The sequence below is a fragment of the Vanacampus margaritifer genome, chromosome 8 (assembly GCF_051991255.1).
Source record: "Vanacampus margaritifer isolate UIUO_Vmar chromosome 8, RoL_Vmar_1.0, whole genome shotgun sequence".
NCBI classification, from domain to species: Eukaryota; Metazoa; Chordata; class Actinopteri; order Syngnathiformes; family Syngnathidae; genus Vanacampus; species Vanacampus margaritifer.
Window position 1 is genome coordinate 11,733,049 of NC_135439.1, and position 26,792 is coordinate 11,759,840.

At 38.9% G+C, this 26,792-nt stretch overlaps 1 protein-coding gene across 5 annotated transcripts in view; it reads left to right on the forward strand.

Moving 5' to 3' along the window:
- Nucleotides 1–2,498: 2,498 nt before the first annotated feature.
- srgap3 (SLIT-ROBO Rho GTPase activating protein 3) overlaps nucleotides 2,499–26,792 on the forward strand; it is a 67,459-nt gene continuing 43,165 nt past the window's right edge. For all 5 annotated transcript variants that reach the window (XR_013295087.1, XR_013295089.1, XR_013295088.1 and 2 more), the window contains exons 1-2: nucleotides 2,499–2,950; nucleotides 21,296–21,491. Coding sequence is in view for 2 of the 5 variants with exons in the window: in XM_077573618.1 (XP_077429744.1) it covers nucleotides 2,887–2,950; nucleotides 21,296–21,491 (260 nt within the window). In the remaining 3 variants the exon portion in view is untranslated. The remainder of the gene's footprint in view (nucleotides 2,951–21,295; nucleotides 21,492–26,792) is intronic.

Below are 26,792 nucleotides of genomic sequence, written 5' to 3' on the forward strand. Positions count from 1 at the left end.
ATATGTGGCCACTTTTGCAGTGTATACACAAGAGCCACCTCCATGAGAGCAGTTGAGTGATGACACTGTAAATCAGAGTCAAGGTAGTGTCACCCACGACAACGGCGGCTGTCAGCTCTTTGTCTTGCACTCAGATCAGTTCTTACAAAAGATGTAACTCAGCGCCCACTGGCATTTTAGCCTGTGGCTTATTGGATCCAATGCCATTTTCCACTTAGCTGTGTCGCCATGTTGCATCAACATCCGAATGGTTGTTCACAATACAAACACTCATCTATTTCAGTACCAATTTTGACATATGACAAAATCCCTATTGGCGGATGACAGCATTACTTGATAGGGTTGGACGGAACAGTGATGTGACTATTAACATAAATGCAGTAATTACACTGAATGAAAATAAACAGAACAAGATAAGAAGCAACCTCAAAAGCAGAGAATGTCAATTTCTGAATAAACATGTCTTTATGGTTATACAAGCACTATTGTTGACCAAAAAATCGGTTATAGACGTCAAAAATTCATTTGAACTATTTCTATTAGTTTCACATTTTTTTCCACTTTTGTTAATAAAAGTATGAAAACCTAAGAAAAAATGTATTGTACGTTTAAAAACAGATATAAAATTTGTGATTAATCGTGAGTTAACTAGTGAAGTCATGTGATTAATTACAATTAAACATTTTAATCGCCTGATGCCCCTAATTAAAAAAAAGAAAAGATTATTAAAATTAGGGGCGTTAGCCATTTTGAAAACCTTTAGAGGCACAGTAAGCCTATATCCTGTTTTTTGTTACTAAATGAAGATACTGTTGTGTGTTTTAAAAAGTAAATCTACTTCGCCAGATATTTCAGTTACACAGAGATGTTTTTGTGGTCCATAGCTACACAATATTGAGGTTCAGACAGTATCCCATGATGGTTTCACTTTCACGTAGTGGGACAAGGGCAGTTCCCACACTCACTTTTTAGAAAGGAAGAAGTAAAATGATCTCACAAAGGCTCTCTGTGCTACAAAAGTAAAGTCGCAGCTTCCCATCATTCCCTCCTGAGACTCTTCAAGAGAAAGGAAGGAGTGAGTAACAGAAGGCTTGTGGGAGGAATGAACTTCTCTGATGTAAACACAAACTCACGAGCCACACTCTTGTCTGTTTTTGTGACTTTCCAGTAGGCTTCACAACCACAAGTGTCTGCTCCTTCTGAACGAATTCCTCGAAACGCACAACTGACGCTTGAAGCCCCTAAACACCGATGATGGACATTTGTGGTTGCGTTATCAGTTGGCACTGTTTCAGTTGGTTGTGGAATGTAAACAAAGATATTTTTTTCCAGCATAGTAAAAATTGTTGGCAAGACTCTTTGGTCATTAGTTCTGTTCTGTTCTCTTACATGCTACTTTACCGAATGCCAGGTAAAATGATTGTGTCTATGTGATTAATATTGTTGCTCGTATTGTATTGAACAGCTACTGTAGATGTTTTTCTGTCATGGTAAGTTCCAGTTGTGGTTCTTTGGTTATGAACACCCTGCTTATCCTGCTCCAAAGTCCACCATTTTGTTACCTGAACAAATTGGATGATTTTCATTGCCTGTAAGTAGCGTCAAAAACAGATAGATTGCAAAAAATGTCCATGCATTTTCTGTAGCAGATTTTTCTCATTGTGGTGAGCTGGAAGTTCAAATTATGCAGCTACTAACTCTACTTGGTTTTTAATGCGCTGTTTCACACATGTAAACAAAGTACATTAATTTAAGTCCTCCATTTATTGTGGCAGACTATTTGCTTGAGTGGTTCGCAAACATTTTGTGTCAAGTACTCACTAAACATTATACTTAGCTCTCCAAATACCATCAAAATGTCCAACATTAAAATACAGTATAATGTTCATCAAAAATCATTAAAAGGAGAAAAAAAATATTATTTTGTCACACTGTGGGTTGAGAAGTAGCATTGCACCTAATTGTTGTAAAAAGAAAACAACTGTCATTTTAAACTTAAAAACTGTACCTTAATAAATGTCTCAAAACAAAGAATTCTCAAAGAATTATTGCAAATGTATTGCACTTACAAAGTTAAATACAACTAAACTGAACATTGGCAGTGATTCCTTCATCTACCACTAGAGGGAGCCTACGTACCACTAATGTTACTCTAATCACACTTTATCTGTTATGTGATTAAAAAAAAATGTTTTAAAGCAATAGTGCATACTTGTGTTTGGCATTCGTGCACTATTAAAGAACATATACATCAGATTCATAATTCAGCTACTCAAGTAATTATCTGTATTTCTATTGTGAGAGTTATTTATTCTAAAGTATCAGTCGCTGCATACTGCAAACTACAAATTGACTACAAAATGATATTACTGATTGTGTCTAGTGTGGTTTGTGCTCTCTCTCTCTCTCTCTCTCTCTCTCTCTCTCTCTTCTCTCTCTCTCGCTCTCTCTCTCCATTGCCTGCAGCTCAATTAGTCAGACAGGCAAGCGGCGTCTGATCTTTGTGAGCTTCTTTCCCAGTCACACGCAGGGAACACGGAGCTAACTCCTCACCATTTCTCCCCTCATTAACCCGCCAACATGCCGACTTTGGAGCTCCTTTGTGGCTTTTGTTTCTCCCGCTAACTCCTCTCCCCACTTCCCTCACGGTCGCTGCTGGATTAAATTAAAAAATAAGAGAGCGAGAGAGAGAGAGAGCGATGCAACATCGGACCCGAGCGTTCTCCTCCCACTGATTGCAACGATTGTCGCCAAGTGCAAGCCGCTTTTGTTTCAGCGAGGAAACGTCGCAAAGCTCTGCAGCCTCTGCAAGAAACGCGGATCTCCCGGCACCGAGCCACTGGAGCGCTCGACTTGCAGGCTCTCAGCCACACGAGCAGGAGAACCATGTCCTCGTCCAGGTTCAAGAAGGATAAGGAGATCATTGCGGACTACGAGACACAAGTGAAAGGTGAGCGTTGACAAAAACGCACACACCACTAACCTAACCTTGATTGCATCTTGTGGCTTGCACTTTTGAAATGGTTGTCATGACTTTGATGTGAAAGCATCTCCTCCTTGGAATCAGCAGTGACAATACCATAAGACCCCAACATCTAAAAATGTGTTCCTCTCATGCGCGAATGCATTCATCTACAGGCAGTTGGATTTTTGTGGTGGATGACAATGTGGTTAGGATCTTGCCTCTGCACGCTGGTGTTGCCGGGTAAAATAAATCCCTGTGTTGAAATGAGTGCAGGGTGGCTGCACCTTCTTCACCACATCTTGGGCCTCTGTTCGGCTTCCTGTTGATTAAATGAATGCAAAGTGAGCGAGTGAAATGTGACTCATGAAATTTTAAAGCATTAGAGGTCTCAATGGTTTTGGGTGGGCCACGGTGAGAAAGAACTCTGATCACGTTTTGACTTGTTTAGTCATTATCGAACAAACTGGGCTGTTATCTTTGTTATATTGACATGCTTTGCTTTATCCTTGAACATGTCAGTGAGCTCGTTCCGAGTCATAATTGAAGGTCATCTGATTAACTCTGAGGGGACAATTTGTGATTGTTATTTACAAACAAAACAGGTGCAAAATTGTGATGGAAGCTGTTTATCACATTGTGTTGCCACACGGAAACTATTAAAGACACCTGCAATCTATTTGATAGTACTTAATCTTTATAGACCAATTAGAGGTGCTGAAAAATAATAGTGGTTGCTATACCATGTAGCTGCACACCTCAAAATGCTACTGAGGGCCCAAATAGGACCACTGACTAACCAGATATGACAAAAAAAATATTTTTAATATGGACAAAGTAAGCACGTCTTTTTATTTATTGAACAAATGTACAGAAGTCACTTGTCCAATTAAGCCACCATAGACGTTTGTAACACTGTTGAATATACTAAAAAAAAGACTGCCCTCTATTGGTGAACACTGTTATTACAACTTAAAACCGCTCCAGTACAGCAATATAAATTTACAAAATTAATCAAGGGCCGCTATGAGTGGGCTGCTGGTAGCCCATCCCTGATGTAGGCAAAAGTATAAGGACATCAACTGGCAGTACCACAATTTTTTTCAGTCATTCATATTGGGCCTGAATCACAGCTAGTCTCTGTTATATGCATCCATCCATTTTCTTAACTGCTTTTCCTCACAAGGGTCGCGGGGGGCGCTGGAGCCTATCCCAGCTGGATTTGGGCAGTAGGCAGGGTACACCCTGAACTGGTTGCCAGCCAATCGCAAGTCTCTGTTATAGTTCACCGCAAATGTATTAAATGAATTTCTTGAAGTTCTTCCAAATCAAACTTATCTTACCTTTCTGGACCTTCTATTGTCCACTAAGACACTAACCAGAACCTTTTGACTGTTCCCATAAAATGTCTTGAAGATTTGTCTATGAAGATTTCGGTGATAACTAAGGATGCTTAGCCCAACCTAGTTTGGTTAATAAATTGATTAAGAGGCCATTAAAGAAGAAAGAAAGAATTAATCACCATTGGCAAATCATGACCATGATTGAAGAGTCACCTGAAATTAGACTCAAATTGACCCATTTTATAAAAAGTGGGAAATTGAAATTTTGTGGAACAAGTCAATGCATTTGGTTAAATATATTTGAAATTTGGTTTAATATTGAGATAGCTATGTTCATCTGATGCAGGCGCAGATGGAAATTGTTTAAGTATGAGCCCACCCTTATATTAGATCAAACACATTAGTAGTGCATTACATTCCCGAGATCATATTCCACTATACTTTTTGGCTTTTTAGATCTTCCCAATCTATTCCCATAGTGGACCAATCAATGTTTTGTGGTTGTCTAGTCTCCACCCTTACTACCGTAGCTGTGGTTTAGCCCAGGCAAGGGGTACTGAAAATGATATGGCCTTGGTCAGTTATTTTGAAAAGAGTAAAAAGAAAATGGTTCACTAAACAGCACTATTTTGTGGACACTTCACACAGAGTACAATTGTGAATGTACTGATCTTGAGCCAGCTTTTCACCAAGTGGTGCTCGGGTTTAATTTGCAGGCACTGGACCCATGACTAAAACCCAATGGCTCCATTTATGTTACAGCTCAGAGGCTTTGGCTCATTATCCCTCAGGTCCAGCTTTAGCATTCAAAAGTGGCTATTTTCTTTGAGAAAGTGCCACCATGTCAATGTCCATCTTATTTTTCTTGTTCACTGCTTTACCCGAGGCTAGTTTTAATCATTCTTGCATCAATTATTCAACTCAGATGCCACCGTGCTGTGGATGTAACGCTCCTGTTTGATTGCCAGGCCCCCGTCTGGCCCGGTTTGCATTAGCCAGGGTCCTTGAACGGCACGGGGAAGAGGGATGCTAATTTATGGATAATTTGTCATTCAGCGCTCGTGCGTTGCATAGACTGCAGACACAGAAGGCTCTCCACATCCTCACAACAATGGCCACGTTGGAGATGAACCAGCCAGTGAGTGAGCGCTAATGAAATTCACATTGGAAATTGCACCTGTCGTATTGTGACTTATGGCTTAATGGTTCATGTGGACATGGCAGAAGGGGCCCTTGTCGTCAGAGTGTCATTGATTGGGTCATTCCAAGATCACAAGGTTGTTTTATTATGTATGAGGCCTAATAAGTGAGCGACATGAAAAAAAAAAAAATCAGGAGTATAATAGCAGAATGTGACAAGCACCAAGAGAAGTGAACACCATGAAGTGAACTTCATTCATATAATTGTAAAAGGCAACTCAAAGCCTCCTTTGCTTTATTCAAGCTATTCAAGCTGCCACATCATGCATTTCCATGTCAATCGCGAGGCTGGTTAACTGTGACTGCCTTGGAATGGTGTGTGCTTGTAGCACTCTGGAGTGCTGACCGCTTACATTTTTTGCAAGATTCTGGGGGCTTGCTCTTGAACTGCACACACTTCTTCTAATTTGCAGCTATCAAAGTCAAAACCCGCGGGCTGTAAAAACTTTTCAAAACTAGCCATAAAAATGATACGAATCAAATGCAGAACAATTATGTGTCATGATGGGGCGATTATTAGGGTTCACAAAAAGAGCACGTTACACACAAAAAATGCCGGTTATTGGGTGGCTGTTGATTTTGAGCAGATTAGGTTACTTTTACCAAAGGTTGGGCTAATTATTGTCACCCAGCAGATTGGGTTCAAGATTGGATTTAGGCGGACTGAAGAGCTTCACAAATCGGACAGTTTTGTGTACGGAAGTTGAATTAAATTTAATTTAACATTTGTAGGAAATGTTGACAGTGGCTGGAGTTTGGGGTACAAATTCCAGTCTGGGCAAATTGTGACATACATTTGGGTCCCTAGGCAAGACCCTTGCGGTATGCCATATGCTAATTCCTTTGCCACTGCAGGTCCCAAGCCTGGTTTGCATCCTGTGTAAAAACCGTGCCAAATATATCATGCGAGTGACTGGCTGTGGTGACCCCTGACAGGAGAAAATTGCTTTTTCTTCTTCTCAGAAAATGTTGGTAATAAATTGAGTATTATTTTGAACCCAATAGCCCGATAACCCAATTCTGGAACTCATCAGTATGTGTAGATTTTTCTCTTTGTTGTAGGGCTTTGCAATTAATTGAAATTCAATTACAATTAAAATTATTACACTCCACAATTACAAAATTGGCATAAGCATGAACCGTCGACAATAAAAGATTATTAATACTATTTTTTAATTGTTTAAATGTATATATTTGTATTTTAAAAATAAATAAATGAATGAAATAACTAAATTAATAAATCTTGTTTGGTCCAAAAGAAACATGCATAAATATAGTGTTTCAAAGAAATTTATTTGTCTTAATATTTTTTATGTTTTAACATTTTCTTGTTTTATACCAAAGAACAAATGATCGTCTTAATCGTGATTTCAATTATTGCCAAAATCAAAATCTTGACCCAACATACTGGGTCAAATCCTCAAACAATGCACTGGGTATAAATAGCCCAGCATTGGCTCAGTCCCTTTTGAGCCCAATGCTGGCTTAGCTATTTCACCCAATATGGTTAAACTTTGAACCCAGCAATTTTAAGAGTGTAGGTAAGGGACAAGACATTTCCCTCCTTCCTCATATTTCCTATTTGTCATCTAAGAAACTTGGGGCGCTAAGTGGCGAATCGCCAGGCTTCCTGTTCTGTATTTTTTCTTGGATGGGTTGTGACTGTGAAGATCCCTTGGGTGTTTTTACATACCTGACCAACAAATCTGATTTAGATTTATGCTCCCTACATCCCAGTCATATGCCCCTCTTTACGTCCCTACCACACAACCCACTGAATTATTATATCAACAATCAATTATTAATAAATTGATTATGTCCATCTTTAATGTTGCTCCGCTAATTTTGCCGTGCAAGAACGGTTTTACGCTGACACAGCAACTTTTTTGGTCCATATCCACAATATAGATATTTATTTTTGCTAAGTGCAGGTTGAGGACATCTTTATAGTTGACTGTGTTTTTACTTTAGGGTCAGCACTTCCATCTATTTTACTGGCCATCTTTGTTGCATCCATCTTTGAAATGGATCACTCATTTGTTTGATTAGAGTGGAATCGAATTTGGCTTCAGTCAGGTTTCCTGGCACGCTATACCTCTGGGAGTAGTGTCTGTCTTTTTGTCTATTTGTTTATTTAAAAAAAAAAAAAAAGTTTTACACCAATTTAAAACTACATTAGACTGCAAATTATTTTGTGTGTTATCATCTAGGAGTCAGACAGCTTCTCTGATCTGGAAAATAAAAAATGAAAGCTCACAGATGCTTTTGAATTCACACGTGCGCACACAAGGAACAAGGAAGCATGTTTTGACACTTTTACAACAATGTGTGACATCCTCTCTACACACTGCTTTGTTTCCACACAAGGCAGAGAAATCATTTGGTGTCACTTTTAGAAATCTGTAAGTCATCAAAACAAAGACATTACAAAACCTATCTGGACATTATACACCTTTTTTTTTTTAAGCGTCTTTTTTTTGCACTTCATGGATAAACACCATTCTGGTCTATTATTGCATCTCAATGTTTTATAGGTAAATTAACCTTGCACTTGCCATGATGAGCTAAGGCTTTAATGAGTCACTCTGCTCATATAAAAAGTGAAAACTGCTCACGGTTCACTGTGCTCACAAAGCACTGAGAGTTAGTTAGTGTGGACAACCCGTGGTGACTTTGCAGACGACTTGTCGTTACTGCGCAGCGGGTCGCTCAATGGGTGCAGGGTGGTGAAAACATGCCCGCATGGACTTAGTGGCTCTAAAAAAAACATCTAGCAACCATGTAAACACAATAGTCCTGCGGTGGACCAGCTTGTTTTTTCTGTGGTTGAAAAGACTTGGGCTTCCCACAGAGTTGGTTAGCCTACTTGGCAATTAAACTAGCAACACACGATGCCATGTCAGTAAAGACATGCCAAGATGTCCTTACTGTTTATCATGTTGGAGACAATGTTGAAGGGACTGTGTGTAATTATGTGCTCTCCCAAACAGTATTTCCATGTCAAGGCATCCTGCCATCACACTGACGTTGCTTGTTTCGAAAGACCCACCACACACCGAGCGACGTGGGCGAACGTGACCGAAGTGGACAATCGCAAACAAATTACAGCCGGCGACTCACACCCACACACTTGGCGATTCACCCTCGCAAACGTACCAACTCGCCTCAGTGGAAAAGCTGCGACCCCCTGGTGAATGTTTTGTGAAACAAATGTTTTGAGGTGCCACATATTTTAGTGAACCACTCATTGGCTGCGCTCGGGTATTTCAGCTTTTTAGCCACACATAAAAAGTTTTTCCCTTTTCTGTTTGTAAACAAACTATTCAAAACGGACCACATCCCATGACCTCTCCCCAAAAAAGAAAAGGGCATTCGCCAATTGGGTTAGCTTCACCTATTGCACGGTGTAAATATAAGTTTGTCCCTTGTTCTATACTGCCGAGTTACCCATGTCAGTGTGACTTAGCAGCCTAGCATGTCGCTAAATTAGCAAGCTAACATATTCTGTGTTTGGCACTTACCTGACAAGCAGGCCAACTCTGTGTCGCTCTTCATCCCAAGCCGTTCCTTCAGTGCTCGGAAGTGGGTAAATGCCAAGCCAATATTCCGCTACCACACATTAACAGAAGCCCAGAAGTGTTGATTGAGACGGATTTCATGTGTATACATCCAGTCTTTATCTAGCGTATATTTCTGAGTGAAGAACTTTGGACTATCCCTTTAAGTTTTGTTTTAAAACATGATCCGCAAACTTGAGCTCAATTTGCCTTCTAAATCCTGATACTCTATTCGTGCTGTCAATAACAAATTACTCTCAAATGGATGACATGTCAAATGAAAAAAATCCAATTGGACCAAAATTGTAAATGATAAATGGAGAGCACTTGTATGACACTTCAACTATAACATGGCGCCCAAACCTCTTGAACCCTCACATTCACTTATTTGAAAACTTAGCTACTACTAACTGGAGAGCATGCTGGCTCGTTTTAACGCTTCTATCTTCGGTTAAGTTTTGCTTTTTGGTTTAAAATGGCTTACTTTAAACCAGAAACCTTCGCTGTACCGTGGTCAAAGGTTGGACCTGGTTTTGTTTTTGTGCGTCATGTCTTAAATCCATCCTTGCTGCCTGGGACAATCTGCTAGCTAGCTGGAGACTTTGTCTTCAGGGCTAATTTAGGGTGACTAGAAGTCTGAGTTTAACCGGGACAGTGCCACTTTTGAACTTTGTGTGCCAACCCAAATCCCTACAATCAAGCAATTAAAAAAGAATGTAACTGTTATATTCCTTCCTATTTGCTTTCACATTCACGTTTGCGCGTTCTTGTTCTCATCTGTTAGCAGGCATGTTTTTGTAATACCGGAACTTCTTCCTACTTATGTGTCTTAAGAATCATGGGGAATATACAGTAGTCATACAAGCCTAATACTGCAGTCACCAGTCAGGCCCAATGCAAGCTAAGCTTTTCTAGCGGTACATTTCCAATGTTACAACGCGGGACCGAGGTGAGGGAAACAGCACAGCCACCTTCCAATAGCTGCCGTGACCGAGCAACAACGGTTGGATAAAACTAGATGCCGAGGATCAGCCAGTCAAGAAAACTAGAACACTGCAATCATTCTGTCACTATTCGTTCCGTTGTTCAGTGTGCCTGCGATGGAGGCAACTGCCACTATTTAACTGGATGTTTATCCCGCACATAATCAGCCTTTTCACTGAATGACAAAGATGAGCTTTTCACACAGCCCCAATTGTATTTTGGGGTTGTGTGCTAGCATTTATAAAGTTGAAAAAAGTCAACTTAAATACAGTAGAAGTGTTCTCAATGACTTTTTTTTTTTTTTTTGGTGCCAGTTGGTACAAGTTCACACTTACACATTCAGTTGTTTACATTGAACTAATTGATTGAATAATGTCCGAAGAAGCATTTTATTCCTTCATCATCAGAGCACAGTGAGCACACATCAAGTTTCATCACCCCAAAAGAGTCAAACAATTCCGTACAACCGTATCATTCTTAATAGTTTCGCAAACGACAAATTACTGTAGTTAATCACTATGTCTGATTATCCGCACGAAAAAAAAAAGCTTTTAGAGACTGATTTTGTATATTATATTGTTATAGGCCACAGTCACACCAAAGTAATTGTATTTTAAAATGATTCTTAAATCACAAATGCACATTATATGACTTTAGTACAAGGGGTGTTTTTTTTTTTTAAATGCTGCCCTGTTTTTGTAAAAATATTTAACAGTAGTCAGTTCACTTAACTCGGGGAAGAAAAAAAAGATTAGAAAAGAACAATTTAAGCGGTCGTCGATAACACATGAAACAGGGACACTGTACAGAAAAAACACTCCAATGACTTTGAAAGGCTTTTTTATAATTAGTGAAGCTCAGTCATTTCAGTCAAGTTTGGGACCTTTGAGATTGACGTTATTATGAAGCGGGAACCTCCTCCTCAGTACTATAAGGATAATTAAAATAGCACAGCAATTTGTAGCTCACAGAAAAAATAGCATTTAGCCACCTCTCACAGTGGAAATAGACTTGCAGACTTATTAAAATTTCTATTAAGGGCCATCAAAGACCAATGTGTTGTTTTCTACAACTGAAGCTTACTGTACTCTTTAAGAGGATGAATAAACTGTCTGTTTTAATTATGGTAGTGATATTACTAAACACATCAGTGAAATTGCAAACAAATGTCTATATACTAAAAATTAAGGAGCTCTGCTCCTTATTAAGCACTGCACAGTCAACATGGACACTTTCAATCCGTGCAATGTCAAATCAAGCGCTTTGATTTTTGGAGCAAAGTCCCAGTCAAGATTTTTCAATGGATCCTGTCACTGTTATTGCTATGCGTACACCCCCAGACCCCAAACCCATAGAGTACATTTGCACTCATGCTATATGTCTGAGTGATGGGCCGCACAAACGGTGACTGTTCGCTGCCTTATTCAAGGGGTCCTTGATGGCAGTCAGGATGCAGCCTAGCATTTCTCCAGCAATTTTCAACTCAAACCCTGGTCCATCAGTGCATGAAGTGCCATGCTCACACCCCGTTGGCAATGTACTCCCGCCAAAAATGGCAACTCTTGTCTTAACACACTCCACAAAGACATGTCATGTAGCGAATGTGCTGTGCTTGTTTAGACATGAAGGTGATAGCATATTATTATAATAGCATCCATCAATGGGAAAAAACCCCAACCCAGCTCTAACAATTTTAGTCCATTGTTTTTGTGTCTTAGTATATTGTCCACAAACACATCAATCCACTACAGTGGTTCATCAATCATAGACACACAATCCTAAATATACTGTATGCACACACATGCAGAATGTGGTAAATATTCTTCAAAAACAAGACTTCAGGCAGTTTCTTGCCACTCTCAGTTGAAGGCTACTGTCAATCAAAACATAAGAGAAGATAATTACACCTGTATTTATTTAAAACAAGTACGGCCTGATGATAGCTTAATGCTAACATACAATTTGAAACACCAACACAGGCTAACAATTAGTCTCTAGATATCTGAATGCAAACAGTACAGCAATTTACAGTATGTAGACAGATAACAATACTCACAGGCATTTACAATATATTCTTTATCCTCTGCAAAGAGCAAAGAATAATCCTGCTGTACTAAGATGTCCAGATAGAAGCTAAACCTCCACTACAGTATAGTATGGCTGTGTCGTACTGCCTCCAGGTGGCACCATTGAGCATTTTTAGTCAATTCAATTTAGTAATTTTCTTGTTAAAAAATAATTGAAAAAAAAAAATTCAAAAGGGAAAGGTGATTCGAAAAACAATTGTTTTAGTTATGAACATGGTCACGGAATGAATTAAACCCACATCTTAATCCGCCACTGCATTGAATTCAAATTTGCATAACAGACTCTGCTTTTCAATATTTTGGGTTTATGAACCAGTGTAGGATATTATTATACAGGGTGAGCCAAAACTAAGTTTCTTTTTTTTTTCATAATTTTTTTTTCAAATTTATTGTTTTCATTGTACATACAGTACAGACATATACATTTACAGTATTTATTACAATAACATTTATTAATCGGTTTAATAATGGGCTCAAACCATTGAATTAAAATAATTTACCAAAGAACTTTTCAATTTTCAAGTTTTTTTTCAAGCCGTGTTTTTACTAACTACACTAACAGCAAACCTTAATTTATGCAGATTTTGTTTATAATATTGTTCCCAATATATTAAAAAATACACATTTTTAAGACTATTAATTTGAAGCAGTAGTCTAACAACCCTCAACCTTCGGTTGTGTATCCACAGTCAAATGCTGCACACACCCTACGAGTTTGACACGGGGCAGGTCAACACAAGTCAAAAATGAATTCCATTTACTTGGCTTTAACTCTTTAGAGTGGTTGCGTGCTGCTTTTTTTTCTCTCTCTCTTTTTTCATGCACCTTTGCCGGAGACGGCAACATGGCTGCTGACTGAAAGTAATGGTTAGATTCAATCATGTTAGTTTACAACTAAGTTGTAACTCGTCAGGTCACTTTTTGTTCTCGAATGGGACATTTTATGGACAATTGATCAAGTCGCAACAAATGAAGTTGTTAAATGCCACACCACATTGAAAAATATGCGTCGCGGTTTAAATTCTAGTAAATAATGTAAATTGTTGTTGTTTGAAGATTTTTGTCAATAGAGAGTAGCAGATCTTAACAGTTGGTGATGATTACTGAAATGGCCTGTTAATGAAGTAACTGTTAATTACTTTAGGTAATGTTGGAAAACGATCCTTAAGTTTTCCGCGTGTTCGTAATGTTGATTTTCAGAATCAGACTGGAGATCGGTGAATCAGGTCCTTCGAAGGATTTATTTTACAGAAATTTCTGGACACACAAGATACACTCAATCAGTATTGTTTCCCTCGTGTGTGTCCTTTCAGCGGACTCACAGCATTCTTATACTATCTTGAAAAAGTATTACAACGACCCCCCCCCCCCCCCAGGAAACAGCCCCCAAATCCTTAAGCCCCCCCCCTCCCCCATCCACCAACCCTCAGCTAAGACAGACATCATTCAATACACATTGACAAATGGCCCTTTGATGTGGAAACAGACTTCAGACATGATGACATGAGCAGAAATTGTGACAGCACTTAAAAAGACACAGCCACAGATAAAAGTTCTACTGAGGAAATAAGTAAATTAAAACAGTTATGACTAAATCTAGGCAGAAGATTCTCTTCAGTAATTAGTAATTAGGTACTGTAATTGAGTTTCTTCAGATAGTACACAGCATATTAAAAATAACAAGATGCTTTAACATGTGAATCTGCTTTGGAAAGGCTTCATTTTATTTGCTATTTTATATTTACATCAATGTTTTATTTTCTAATGCTTTAATTTGATAGAAGTATTTCCTTTTTGCATCCGCTGTGGATGCACTTTTTGTAAACCTCATTTACACATTTCAACTCACTCTCTCTCATGCACGTGACTTTTCATCCGCTGCTGCCACCTCTCCCCATAAGACACACTCCATCTCTTCTCCAATAAGATGCTCCCGAGGGGACCGGTGCACACCCATGTTGCTATGGAGACATGTTGCCTGGCCCCAGCGAACTGCATCCCGGATGCAGCGGTGACGGAACGGCTTCGGGGCGTGTTCCGGGTTTGCGGCTCACGCTCGGGCTTCCCTGAAGCGTTGGGCTCATATAACGTGCTAACGCGGAGAGAAAATCAATGCGAGACAGCTCGAGTAGAAAATCGCGGCGGATTCTTCTGCACTTGCGCCACAATTGGTCAGTGTTAATTGTGGCAATATTGCAATTTTTTTTTTTTTGAAGCCAATATGTTGAACAAGCATCAGCTAATTAGGAATGAGCAATGGAGACGAGCTGCTCACCTCTTGCCGCCCATTGATTTGCTCTCTCCTCTTATCTTTGAGAGCATGTGCTGCAACCCTCCCAGCTAATGATGGTAGCAGGCGAGATGGAGTGACATCAATGAGCACGCTTTTTGCGAATCCAACATTGCCTTCATCATGGCTGGGATTAAAAACAGACCAGAGAAGTGGAGGATTAGCTCAAAGACTCATATTGTCAGACTGGTTAGAAGAGAAGAAAGTGAATTAAAGGTCTGGATAAAGGTTGCTCTTGCATATGCGGTTTACTTTTCATGTGAATTTAGCTCTGCAGTGTAAAGCTCAGATACTACAGAGCTCAGTTGGGGATTAAAATTGTGAATTTGGCTTAGAGTTGCTTGTCACTCATGTGTATGTGTCTTTATATCAGGGGTGTGCAAACTTTTTTGTTTGAGGGCCACATGCAGAAAATTGGAAGGACGCAAGGGCCATGTAATGTTATGTAAAGAAACTGTTTAGTCTTAAAAAATTGTACAAATATTTTTTTTTCGTAGTTTTGCATATCTAGAAAAATGCTACAGTATAATAAACCAATTTATTTGTAAAAGTGGCACCTATCTTTTGACATCATATTTCCAAACTTAATTTTTATTTTTTTTTTTTACTGTGTCAAATGCATCTTTAGTATATAATATATTTAGATTATACACAATTTTCAAGTCTTTCCTAGGGCTGGGCAATTAATCGAAAATTAATTACAATTTCAATTATTACACTCCACAATTACAAAATCGACATATTCGTAAACAAAAATAAAATAATATTAATACTAACTTTGAGTTGTTTGACCTTATATATTTGCACTTTTTTCATTTTAAAATGACTAATTTAATAAATCTTGTTTGGTCCAAAAATGTACTCGTCTTAATATTTTCATAATCGAGCAGCCCTAGTCTTTCCTCAAAATTCTTTAGTAGGTTTTCATAAATGTGTATAGTGGGACCTCTAAAATCAAAACCTCCATTTATATTTGAACCCTTTTTTTCATATAATGAAAACTGAATGAATTAGTTCCAGTTCAAATTGTATTGTCAGCGCATTCTAAGCCATACCTTGATTTATCAGCAAAACTTTCTTCCGTATATATTGTACACCTTCCTACAAGTAATCTTATCAATGCAAGCTTTTTCTATTAAAATTGTTGAAATATATTTTGTAGTGAGGCAACTTTCTGTTTAGTTCACTTCCTACCACTTAATAATAATAACAACCCATTTTGCTGTACAGATTATTTGAAGTGCAGTACTTCTTTTTTTTTTTATTTTTTATTTTTTTGAAGTGCAGTACTTCTGTTTTGTTTCGCTTAGCATTGTTGAATTATGTTGCGCTATATCGATTAATCATCAAAGCTCTGTACTGTGTTATTGTTTTTGACAGAGAGTATCCTGTTGTCACTTACTCCACAATAAAAAGCAATCACTTCATTGCCACTGAACTGCCTTCACTTGTTTTATGATGATAAGCAGATCAGTTGAGCGTTTTATTATTTCTTCTGACACCCGAAGCAGGAGAAAAGCAAAACAGTTCAATCGCAAAGCCATTTTCTGGCGCAGCGCTGCATTTGGTCAAAAAGGCCACCACGCTGTGATCCAGCTGCCAATACAAGATTCTCGTCCTTGTGGGGTTAAAGGTCATGGAGTTGATACATCCTGCCTTTGTTTCCAGAGGTCTTCCTGTGTCCACCGTTTCCTGCCTAGAAACACTGTCAAGGAAACAATGTTGGGGAGCAGGTGTTCACCTAGGGGGGGGGGCAGGTCACTTTTAATGATGATGTACGGTACTGCCTTGAGGACATTAATACATATGACCTTTTCTCTAAATGTATCACGGTGAGCTTTAAGTAATCATTAAATCAGAGCTGCAGGGATTTAATATACACGTGGGACTGAACTGATGAGACCAAATACTAACTGACTAATAGTAACTGAATGCTCACCACACGTCAATCGGGAGGCAGAGAGATGTTCCTCAACTTGCACAAATCTTCAGTTTGAATGTCATGGTTTTTGCTTTTTCTTTGGCTTTTTGTGACATTTTTTTCTACACTTGTTTCAACAGGATGACCTGCTACAATTTGGGGTTTTGGGTAGGCTATATACTAGGGATGTTCGATAGCATTTTTATTTTTTTATATAATAGTACCAGTTTTTACTCTTTGAGTGAATACCTCTAGGACTTAAAATTTCATTTAACACAAGGGCAAAAAAAATTATGAGCAAAAACCTTTTGTGAGACATAATGATGATTTGCCAATACTGTATGTCAAACCGACACAGTACTGTATAGCGCAGACTATTGCAGAGGAAGGCTAACTCAACGTCAGGCTTTTCTTTTTCTGGCTTAAGTCTTGGTGGCTGGTATCGGTTGCCTCCACTGATACCCAGTACCTTAAAACTGGCCTGATATCACTAACTGGAATACACCGGAACTTCTGTAACATAAGCAGAGCTTTTTTTCTTCATTTGATCAGCAAGACTAGTCAGCACCATTTGTTGAAGTTAACACTAAGCTAATAGTAGCATTTATTTAAATTTAGTATGACTGTTCGGGAATTTACTGTGTATGTCATTGATAGTATTTCTTATGGGAATAATCGATTGACCAGTCTCTTTGAATAAATTCTGTTCAACCTTAGAGGATCATCCGTGTTTTGACTTCAATTCTATGAGTTGTGGTCTTATTAAATGAATTTTGATACAACTATTTTGCAAGATTAAGATAAATCTTTTTAGCTTTTCCCTAAAGGGGTAGCCACAGCCAATCAGTTGCCTCCATGATATTTTGAGAAAGCTCTTCTATTTAGGCAATAAGATAATAATACCATACTGTGTTTTCAGGTGGACTGAATGTTGTGATGTGAAGCCAAAATAGTTATTCTAAAATAAAGTAAATGCACCCTAAAGACAAAGACTGAAGTTTGTACTGTACTCACCACAAAACAGCTCATCCAACTTTCAACCTCGCCAGCTTTTTCTCCCTCCCCCTTTTCCCACCAAGAAACAGAAACACAGCGCACTGCAAATCTGCCACAATAGCAGGTAGCTTAATCAACAACTTTAAATGTTAGACGTTTGCACAAATTCAATGAATTTGAATAGGCCGATCTGCTCATTTAGTGTAAACTGCTTCAAATATGAATTAATGACTTAGCAAGTTTCATTGATTTGTATATCCCTAGGGACATTTGAATAGGGTTATCTCCATCTATATTAAATGAATGTATACGCAGCCTCGCCATGTTATTTAAACAAACACATAAATAAACAATGGCGAACAGACTCTCCTTCCCTCCTCAGTGGGGGCAGAATTAAAAGTGCACAGTTTTGGTCTCATCTTCACTTCAACTGCTGACATTCGCTCTCGTCATGACGATAAATCACACAACCAGCGAGCATCCGTCACTTTGTAGAAACCGCAACCAATGAAGCCCTCGTAGATCTGGGAATCATTCTCCGCAGTGGCTCAGGATTTCGAACACATTTTTCGTCTGGGTGACCTATTTTTCCAACCTCGTGTTGAATGTAGAGCTGGTAGTGGCTGGGAGTTGTTGTTTTTTTTGTTGTGGCCTGTTTTCTGGCATCTTCCCCTCCACTCACCCACACCACTGTCAAATTTTCCCTTTCGCTTCGCCTGCTGTGATTTGCTTTTTTTTTTAGGGAAATCAAACACAAAAGGGGAAGGGAGCACTTGTGGGAATTGGAGGCATTCCTGGGAAGCTGTGAAGTTGCATCGCCGTGCTCTCTCATGCAGGCGTCGCACACGCTTTGAAAGCTCTGCAAAGCTGTGAAGGGGAAAGGGAGGCCCCCTGCATTTAAGGGTGGGCTGGGACGGTGGTTAACCGCGGGGTTGAAGCCGGCTGCTCCGGGCGGAACATCACAGGGAGAAGAGGAGAAGGCTCCTCTGCACAACATCACTGCTGCACCTCAAATGACAAGCTTCCTCCTAGCTTGCGTTTATCCGCAAGGAGGGCTTGGCTGACCCAAATGACACCCTGATCAGCGTGGAAATGTCGCCTGTGTCACTGCTGCCGTGTCGCTCGCCAGTCGGCAACTCGCCTTGTTGGCTGACGTAAAAGTAGGGTGCAAATATCTTCAACCATTCTCCGATGAGTTCTTTTAGGAATGCTATCAAGTGTCCTTAAACTGTGGACACATGGGATAAAATACACAACAGCAAGAATTATTGAGATGTAATAATATGCAATATAGAGAGAGACCATGTTCAGTTTGTTTTACCTCTGCCACAACCAAATCATATGCTTTCTAAAATCCTTTGAAAGTCTGCTAGCTTAATGCTAACATTATGCTAGTAACATATGTGAGGACAAATTCCTTGTGTGTTTTTACATACTTGGCCAATACATGTGATTCTGAAATGTTGGCGATGCGCTAATAGAAATGAGCATAGATGTTACGGTAATAATAAATCTGCAAATCACAACTTATAGAGGAGCAACATTTACACACAGAAGTTACATACAACAATACTGGCAGTTGCAGTAAACATTAGCGCTTCCTGCACTGTTGTGGCCTAACAACTTGGACTTATGCTGCATTCGGGGAAGGTATGAAGTCGGATTTATCCCAGGCTTTTCCCAATTCGGACCTGAAAGCGTTTGAGGTGAAAGTAAACAACCAAAATGGCGGATAGTGGTAAATTGTTTTTTATTTGGTCCCCAAAACTCATTTTGACCTCCAGCAACCTTGCCTTCTCACAATTTTGCTTCATTTATTGTTTTTTAAAAAAAAATCTTATTTTATACGCATTCCATACAGTTCAGTAGTTCACCGTATAATTTCATGCATAGAGATAGCAGCATACTGTCACATACGTTGTGCTACGTGAAGTTATGTCGAATATGTATGAATGAAGGGAGCTATTTAGTTTTATACTTGAATAAATTTTATTTTACCATTCAGTATGTGTTTCCATAGTGGTTGCCATTGTAGAGTGACGTCACATTGAAGTCGGTTGGTGAAGTCGGGGTAGGCTACTTTTTTCCCCCTAGACTTTGCAAGTGGGATTTCCAAGTTTACGTACACACTTCCTGGTTTGAAGTCAGATAAGACCGACTTCAAACTTTCCATTGAATGCAGCATTACCTGTATACTGTGTAAACCAGGGGTGTTCAATTCCACTTTTGAGTAGTTACGCGAAACCGATACCAAGTATCGATATCTACTTTTGCTACATAAAATTTCCCCCCAAAAAGCAAAGAGAGGCAATTTTAATGAAATACCGATATATCCCACTATAACATTTGACTTAGAATTGCATGAAATTAATGGCAATTTTCTATTCTTCTAATTTCAAGTTCCTGATCGTAAAAATGGCCACAAATATCGGCTGCTGTCGTGAGGAATGAAACCTTGAAATAAGGCCTGCTATCAGCTCGATACCGATGTCTCCGATTTCCAACGCTTGTAATGCAAAGTTTTATGCACTTTAAAAGACACCTCTGTATGTGTCCACTGTCCATAAACAATTGTTTGACGAATTCTGCCTAGCAACAAGTAACAAGTGGCTTCCGGTGAATAGGTATGCAAATAGCATTCTATATGACTTAATACTTTTGGGATTTTTTTGGGTGGGATTTTTTTGGTAACATATCTGCCTTTAGTAGCCTAATTCATGTAACTTAAGATGTCATAACAGGACTGGAATTATTTTTTATTTTTTATACCATGTCATCTCTGACAGCAAGTGTTAGAATGTGTGTTCCTTTGAGATTTTCTTTTCACATGAAGCATTAGGACATTTTGACAGAAACTACAGACCCAATTTTTCATCCTCCAATCTGGTTGTAGGAAAGCCTGAGCGTGCACAAGCATGGACGTGCTGCAAAATCTCCTAAGTCTCCTTTGGTTCTGCAATGCGGGCAAATATGATTTTATGTGATAGTAAAATGTTGCCATCTCATAAAGGTAAGATAATGGAGGTTTTGGGACCACAGTTGTTGCTCATCTTGCTCAATATAGACCTTTCTCTGTTTCTGGGACGGGATCAGTGATTGTGGATGCTGACAGCCCAACAAAGAGGGGTCGGGTTTCTCTGGTGGGTTCCCACTGGCATAAGGAGCTGCAGCCTGCTTGGCAGCATCGGGTTCCTCTTGAAGAGATATTTTACTCCACCAGCAATGAAGCACATACGCGTCTCATTACATCCCCTCTCAAACATGTTAGATGAGTAGACTTTCTTTTATTATCAATTATGCACGAGGAGATATTTTATAACCTGTATTACTGCTTGAAATTAGAAATGTTGCCAGGGGCGTATTTAGCCCATTTTGGTGCTTCAATTTTCAACAATTTGAAGGTTTTTCTTTTAATTTTAAACATATAAGGAATAGGCAGGTTTGTTTAAAAAATATAACATAAATTGTGACATTCCATTTCCCCAGAGCTAGCCTCAGTAGCCGGGAGTCGGGCTGCCACCCAGCTCACTGCGCACCCGACCCCTTTGGCCCCTCCCACAGGTGGTGAGCCCAAGGGAAGGTAGACCCACGTTGACTTTTCGGGCTGTGCCTGGTCAGGCCCCATAATAGGTATAGGACCGGCCACAAGACGCGTGCCTTCGAGCCCCGCCTCCAGGCCTGTCTCCAAAGGGGGGCCCCGGTGACCCGCGTCCGGGCAATGGAAACCGCGATCCAAAATTGACGTTCATCATGGGGGTCTTTTTGAACCATGCTTTGTCTGGTCCCTCACCTAGGACCTTTTGCCACGGGGGGACCCCACGAGGGGCATGAAGCCCCAGACAACATAGCTCCTAAGCTCATGAGTAGACTTCCAAAGAACTGAACTGGAATTAAGGAACTAAAAATTAGCTATAGCATGCAAGATGATTCTTGTGTTTTTGTTTTTCTTGGACAGAAATCCGTAACCAGTTGGTGGAACAGTTCAAATGCTTGGAGCAACAGTCGGAATCACGCATCCAGTTGCTGCAGGACCTGCAGGAGTTTTTCCGTCGCAAGGCAGAAATCGAACTGGAATACTCCCGCAGTTTAGACAAACTCTCCGAGAAATTTTCCTCCAAAATCCGCAGCTCCCGGGAACACCAGCAGTTCAAGTAAGTCCGCCGTGGTTTTTCACCTCTGTCCTTGGTGGGCTCTACCTCGTTTGAATACAGAGCGGTGTTTATGCATTGTAGTGGAATATCCATTATAATAACCAACATCTTTAAAAGGTCAGCTTGTTGGGGCGTAGCAAGCAGGACACGGCTCATTAGAGAAGCTACGGGTGGACAACAAACTTGCTGGACGACCGTGCTTTCAGTTCAGCACTTGACATTACACGGAAAAGCTTCTCTCTCCATGTTGTATCAAATCACATTTTCCATCTAAATATGTAACAGATGCTCCACATTAGAAGTTGTGAATCGCTTTTCCTAAGTACTAAAGAGGGTCCCAATCAAATCACCTTGTCATTTATACAAGATAACAGCTTGTTGCCTGCACAAAAAGTACACTGATGATGACATTGTGGCATATGTCATAATTATGTCAAATGATGAGAGATTAGCATTCACACTACTGCTGTTGTTGGGCACTTCGCATGATCGTAGTCGTCGATCTGCCAACCACCATAAAGTGTTGCAATATGAGAGAATGTTTAAATACAGATATGATTGTTCAAGTGGTCCGTGTGTATGAGCAAATCAGTTATTTTGGAACACAAAAAGATCATTCAATTCTACCTCTGAATGATATTATTAATTTATGAATGAAAACCCGGTTCCCAGAATTATTTTTATTGATTTATAGGGCTGATTGAGATCTAATCCATTTTCATTTTCGAGCCTGATATCGATTCATAAAGCCATGAATGGATTATTTTAATATATTTTAATCTATTTTTTCCCAAAATTCATAAGAGGCCACCTTTTCTTTTGACCGTTTTCTTGATATTTACTGTTCTCATGAATTTAAAAGTATTTTCTCACATTTATGAAAGACCTGAGACACTGCGCTTTAAGACAATTCAGAATCTTTTTCATTTATATTTCCAATTATTGAATATGAATTATGAAAATATTTTCATCTCATCCTGGCTAATGTATAACACTTAAGGGATTATATCACGTGTTATCTTCATTAATTAACAAAATTGTTTAATCAGTTACTGCCTCAGCAAAATTGAATTAGGAATTTGTTTGTGTAGTTTTTATCATGTCCTTGATATTTAAGAAGTGATATTCCATAATTAACTCATTCACTGCCATTGACCGCTATAAACGTCAAAAATTAATTTGAACTATTTCTATTAGTTTAATTAGTTTCCACTTTTGTTAACAAGAGTATGAAAACCTAGATTTTTTTTTTAAAGAAAAGATTATTAAAAATGAGGGTGTCAGGCGTTTAAAATTTGTAATTGTAATTAATTACATGACTTCAATAGTTAACTCACGATTAATCCATAATTCTGTTCTAAATGTACAATAATTTTCTTCTAGGTTTTCATACTCTTCTTAACAAAAGTGAAAAAAAAAAAGTTAAACTAATAAAAATAGTTCAAATGAATTTTTGACGTCTATAGCCGCCGTCAATGGCAGTGAATGAGTTAATCAATATGGGAATGAATTGAAGTGAATCAAATCAAATCGGAATAAATTGAATCGAACCGAACTCTTGTGAATCGAAATTGAATCGATTGAGGAAATTAGAATTGATACCTAGCCTTATTTATTTATTTATTTTTATGTTTGTTGCATTAAAGAGCCTTGTGACAGGATCTGTAAATCTCATTATTATAAGCTTTTTGTGCTCTAGTGTCATTAGTTAGATGCAATGAATTGTGCATTTTCCCTCACCGGCAAATCATAACCTTCAATCAGATTGCTTTGCTGTAATACCTTATCAGGGGCCTATTTGTGTGGTGTCAGAGGATTGCTATGACATGATATGCTAGCCTATCTGATTTATTAACCACTAAAGTAGTCCTCATTCCATTTATTTTATTGCCATTTAGGCTGTGCAACAGGATCCCCCCACATGTACTTTGCATTTCTCAGACTATTGCCGTTTCTAGGTTCCAAAATAATTGAATGTAACTGCATTGAACAACATTGTCCCTGCAAAGGAATGTTATGAAAAAAGAAAGTTTCTCGTAGGCGTGATCGTTTTAAAAATCCTCATAAAAGTTCTCTCTCAGGGAGCCCTAGCAACACATTGACACACGACTCACGCAGGGCATGAAATTAAGCTCTGCCGCTCCCAGAATCAAGCACCTCAGGGCACGTCGGCGTGCTTCTCTCTGAAATCTAGAGCAGCAACCCAGCTGAGATCTGGCAGCAGATCTCAACCCGATCCGGCGCCAACCTGTCATTTCACTCCAGTAGTAGTAGGAAATATGGCAACACTGAAACCTGAATGTTGTCATATTGACGGGTTTCAAGTGTGACCACCTCCATCAATGTCAGGGTGATGTTTCCTGAGAAAGTAATTCTTTTTGGTACATGTTCCATCTGTCAGCTCTTTGTGTAATAAGACTGCTGTGTGACAAAGAAAATAATAAATCTTCCTCTGTGGAGCCACACAAATTAGTCCACATGAACTCTCAAAGTACACTTCATCACTCTGTGTCTGATAGGCATTGATAAGTTGGAACAGGAAATGTTGTGTCAGTGACTTCATTTGATGCACACAGTAACAGAAGTTAATTCATTTATGGTTTCCGGTTCAGCTTAGCAATTATGATTTTTACTCCAGAGTCCATTCACTTATGAATTTGCCTGCAATTTTGCTGTTCAAAGTTGAATACACTCCACTTTAACACGGTTCCAGTCAGACATTGGTTAAAAGTGTAATCGATCACCCAAGCACTTAATAGCAGTGTTAAACACGCTAGCCATGTCTAACTTAGGTTAGCTTAGCATTTAACATGGCTTCTCGGTCTTTTCTCATCATTTGTTATTATTCTTTCGTGAGTATGACACTTGTCATAAATATAGCTTGTTCGCCATCATACAGGTCATGATTACTGACTTAGGAGCGACTCCGCAATGTGTTTAGGCGGACTAGTAGCCAGCTCAAGCTGCTGCTAGCATGCTGCTTCTGCATAAGTAGCACAAAGCTTCTCTTAACTCAGACCAGCGACACTTTTTTAGAGGCGTCTCGGTAGTTCTACTGCTTCTACTTTCTGTTGATGGTTGTCTCGGCGTTTGATTCTCAGTTTTGCTATTCAATATGGTCAAATGTATCGCAAAATGCTAAGTTTGACCTGCAAACTGCGATGTGAAACTGCTTATTTTGAGCTTTTGATGGCTATAGAAGTTCAAGAAGATCCATTTTATTTGTGCTGGAAGTAAATTAGTTACGGGAGGGCTGCTTGACTTAAAATAAAGTGTCAAAGCAGCAATATTCCCATAAAGTGGAATCATGTTGACAAAATAACAAATTGATATATGGGTTTGGTTCTATGAAAAATACACGCTGATTGATTTAAATAGCAATTGTAGCTTTTATGTGCTTATAGCTTACATAAATGTGTCAAAAACAATACTGTCTCTTTTTTATATGTGTGCTTTCCAAACTGCGGATGACTAACCTGCTTTAAAGGACAAAAGGAATATTGTTAGATTCCTCTTGAATATGATAATTTGCCATTCTTGGCTCTCCTTATTTCTGAAGTTGGTGTAGAACTTGTGCGCGCGTCAAGCAGGACAAGGATTTGACTGGATAATTGAATCCAGCTGTTGCAGCAGGTTACATTTTGGCATCTTAAGAATCTCCTCTCAGTTGACACAACTCTGCTGGCGCAACCTGACTGACTTAACCTTTATGCTGTGCAATGTGATTTTAGCCACAAACCTGCGTGGCACATTGGACATCACGTACAGAATCATGCTCATACGATATTGCATTCTGACCATTTCAAGGTACAGTCAATACCTCGATTTTTGAGCAACAGTTCAGTAAATTTTTGTGTGCATAAAGCAACAAATTATTATTATTATTATTATTATTGCACATTTTGTACTGTACCGAATGATATAACTTATTTAAAGTTAACCATTAAACAAAGCTTTTTAAAATTGTAAATTGCCTCTTATTCTATGACAAATTGTATAAATATCAATTGTGTACTATAGAATATGTATCATTAATTTAAACATAGAAAAAATGGAAACAAAAATAGTACTTGTGTGCAACAGTTTAATTAAATGTGGTTCGATTGGTCATACCCGCACCACACTCTGTAGACATGACCAATTGATACGCTTAATCCAGATGTTCATTTTGTACAGTCATAGAGGTTGGAAATGTGGTTTGAGCGTTTTTATTAATTGACTAACCACACAGTCAACCGCAGTTAAGGATTGCTAATGTTTAGCAATAAATGCTCCCACGACATGAGTTATTTTCTTGTGTTTATATTAGGTAGCACAGTTGGTGTGATCTCAATAGACAGTATTGGCTGAAGAAATTTGCCATCATTTTCATATAATTTTAAGAAAAAAATTCTATATTGGGATATATAGGCATTTCTTTTAAATGATCAGTCATTGTTTTTTGGCTGGGAAATTGTATGTATCAAAAGTACTAGTGGTATCTGTACGGTGGTATCGGAGTTGAGTACTCGTACAGGTATTGGTCTGAAAAAAAAAAAGTGGTATCGAACATCCATATATTTAAAAAAAAGAAAAGCGCTTAAATATCTACTATATGTAATCCCAAAATATCCTTATCAACATTATAATAACTATATACTGCATTTCATTTCACGCCGAAATGGCATGTGAAAATGAAAACGTATTTTACTGCCAGATAGTGGTTGTGAGCCATCTGATTGAATGCTAAGCAATTACTTTGATCTTCCAAGAATGCCATGAGCTGATCATTGCCACATTTGTGGCCTCTTTATCCGTTATCATGCCTTTCATCTATTGCAACATAACTGGGATTTGAGTCATCCTAACAAGCCCATCAAAGAAGTGTGATACTATTAAATGCTTTATTAAGCAGAAGAAAATTAGACTTGTTTTTGTTGGATATTCCTCATGTGTGCTGGCCCCATGACACACGCACGCACGCTTTCAACACATTTCAAGGCATTGTACTGTCACTACAGTTGAGGCTAATAGGAATTAAATGGTGGAATAATTAACAGCGAGGACAGAACACTACAACAACAAAAAAGACAATCATTTGGTGTGTGCACTCCTGGACCAAGCAGGAGGGCAATCACAAATCCGCTTAATAAGATGTGACACGCCCTTTATGTGCCTTTCCTCTCATTTGAGTGTAATTAGGTTGATGGTGAACCACCTCAACCCTAAATGGGCCTGCGGAAGAAAAACACTTTGATGGCTCAAAGCCTTCAAACTGAATACTAAATCACTTTGTTGCTCTAATATCTTGAAAATTAATTT